Genomic DNA, 1919 nt, shown 5'->3' with positions numbered 1-1919 from the left:
TATTACAATGAAAGTTATGTTAATTTTCGCTCTTAATATTATGGATACAAGAATTTTTTTAATTTGTTTATGTAAAAATTACACGTAGCATATTTATTTATTGGGATAATAATAATAATCAATAAATTTTTACATATAAAGAATCTTTAAATATATTAGGTAGTAAAAGCATTTTTTCCTTATTCCGGAGTTTTTTTTTTTGGTAGATATTAAATGTTTTTAAAAAATAATAATTTTATATATTTCAAATAATGCTGTTTACAGACAAATCATGGGAAGTATTCGATGTAATGTTTATGAATTATAATATTTTTCTTTATTGAATTTATTAAAAGTACCTTTAGTTTTTTAAATATTTTAATTAATTTTCTTCAACGTATATATATAATTTTTCTTTTCTGCGTTCATTATATTTAGCAACTAGCTGTATCATTAGGGAATTCTTTACCTTCAGAAAGATTCTATAACGAATTAGATGATATTGAAAATTTTAGTGAGTATTATGTTCATTGTAAATCCTTTACACATCGGAAAAGTAGGAATGCTCAAAGCATATGTGCAAAAGTTTTAAAATATTTAGGTACTAGGGAAAATTTAAGAAATAATTACTATACTTATGATGTGTGCTTACTTTTAAATTATTGGGTAGCCTCTAGATTAAGTGCCTCTGTGGGGTATAGTGATGAAGATTATGTAAAAGATAATTTTGTAAAAATTACAACCATATGGAATACATTTGTTCATGAAGTATTAAAGAAAAATTCATATGAAACATGTAATCCAGTTATAAGTGACATTGTTCTTAAGGATTGGAGACTGAGGAAGGAATTGTATGATTACTATGTTGATTACGATTACCTTAAAAGGATGTATATATACAATGAAAAAGATAAGGATTACTGTACATACTTTAAAAACAAAGTTTCATTATATAATCATTTTGGTAGAACTTGTACATCAGATCCAACAAATTTCTGCAAGGAATTTAAAACTAAATATAAAGATTGTCATCCAAATAAGCTTTTAATTGATTTTAAATGTGATAATGAAATAGAGAAAAAGAGTTTACGAGAAGAACAGACAGACAGAGAATTACACGACGGTGTATCACAAGGAGTCACACCTGAAAATGATACGCAATTTACTAGATTTTCCATAGATGGAAAACAATCTTTTAAGACTTTAAACACAAAAATTAATAGAATTATCACATTAAGAATGACAGGAGGTGTAATTCTAGGAGTAGCTGCCATATCGATGATTTGTGCCTCTTTACATAAAGTAAATAAGAAGATCATTAATTTAAGTAATTTCTATATATTTGTTTATAACTTACGCTATTTATATAGATATCAATAACAATTAAAAGTATTTTATTTAATATTCATTTATTTAAAAGTTCACACCCTTAGGAATTTGGATTAATAAAAGATTTGCTAATAAAAAATATTATAGAAGCAATATAAATTCTGAGTTTAATGATGTATATGATTATGCGCAAGAATCACATAATCCGTATTACAACTTTAAGGATGAACATTATATTGGATACCACTCGGACTAATTTCATTCATAATCAGATAGATAATTGGACAGTTTAGTAATAATATATATGAGAAAGGAGAAAATATATTTTCTAAAAAATAATTCTGTTGATAGAAGTGAAAATTTGTATAATAAATAAAATACTATATTGTTGAATCACTGTATCCCATGAATATTTACATATACAATAAGAATAAAAGATATAAAAATTAAGATTAAATTATACACATATAAATAATAAACGGTCGAAATCTATAATTACAAAAATAAATAAATTATATAAGAGAAAAAATTTTTACTTAACGCAGAAATTTTTATTTTATATATATAATTTTATCCCATAAAAAGTAAATGTGTTACTTTACAAAAAGGCA

General features: G+C 23.7%; 1 protein-coding gene across 1 annotated transcript; it reads left to right on the top strand.

Moving 5' to 3' along the window:
• Positions 1-251: 251 nt before the first annotated feature.
• Positions 252-1564, top strand: PGO_001945 (variable surface protein; the record flags this gene model as incomplete). The annotated part of the gene is made up of 3 exons (XM_028691040.1): positions 252-287; positions 418-1323; positions 1400-1564. 3 exons carry the CDS (start codon positions 252-254, stop codon positions 1562-1564), a joined length of 1107 nt encoding a protein of 368 aa, XP_028546841.1.
• Between the last annotated feature and the right edge of the window lie 355 nt (positions 1565-1919).

Source organism: Plasmodium gonderi (genome assembly GCF_002157705.1).
Source record: "Plasmodium gonderi DNA, contig: Pgo-contig_207, whole genome shotgun sequence".
Lineage (NCBI taxonomy): Eukaryota > Apicomplexa > Aconoidasida > Haemosporida > Plasmodiidae > Plasmodium > Plasmodium gonderi.
The sequence above is the reverse complement of the archived record's forward strand: the minus strand, read 5'-3'. Positions and strand labels throughout refer to the sequence as shown.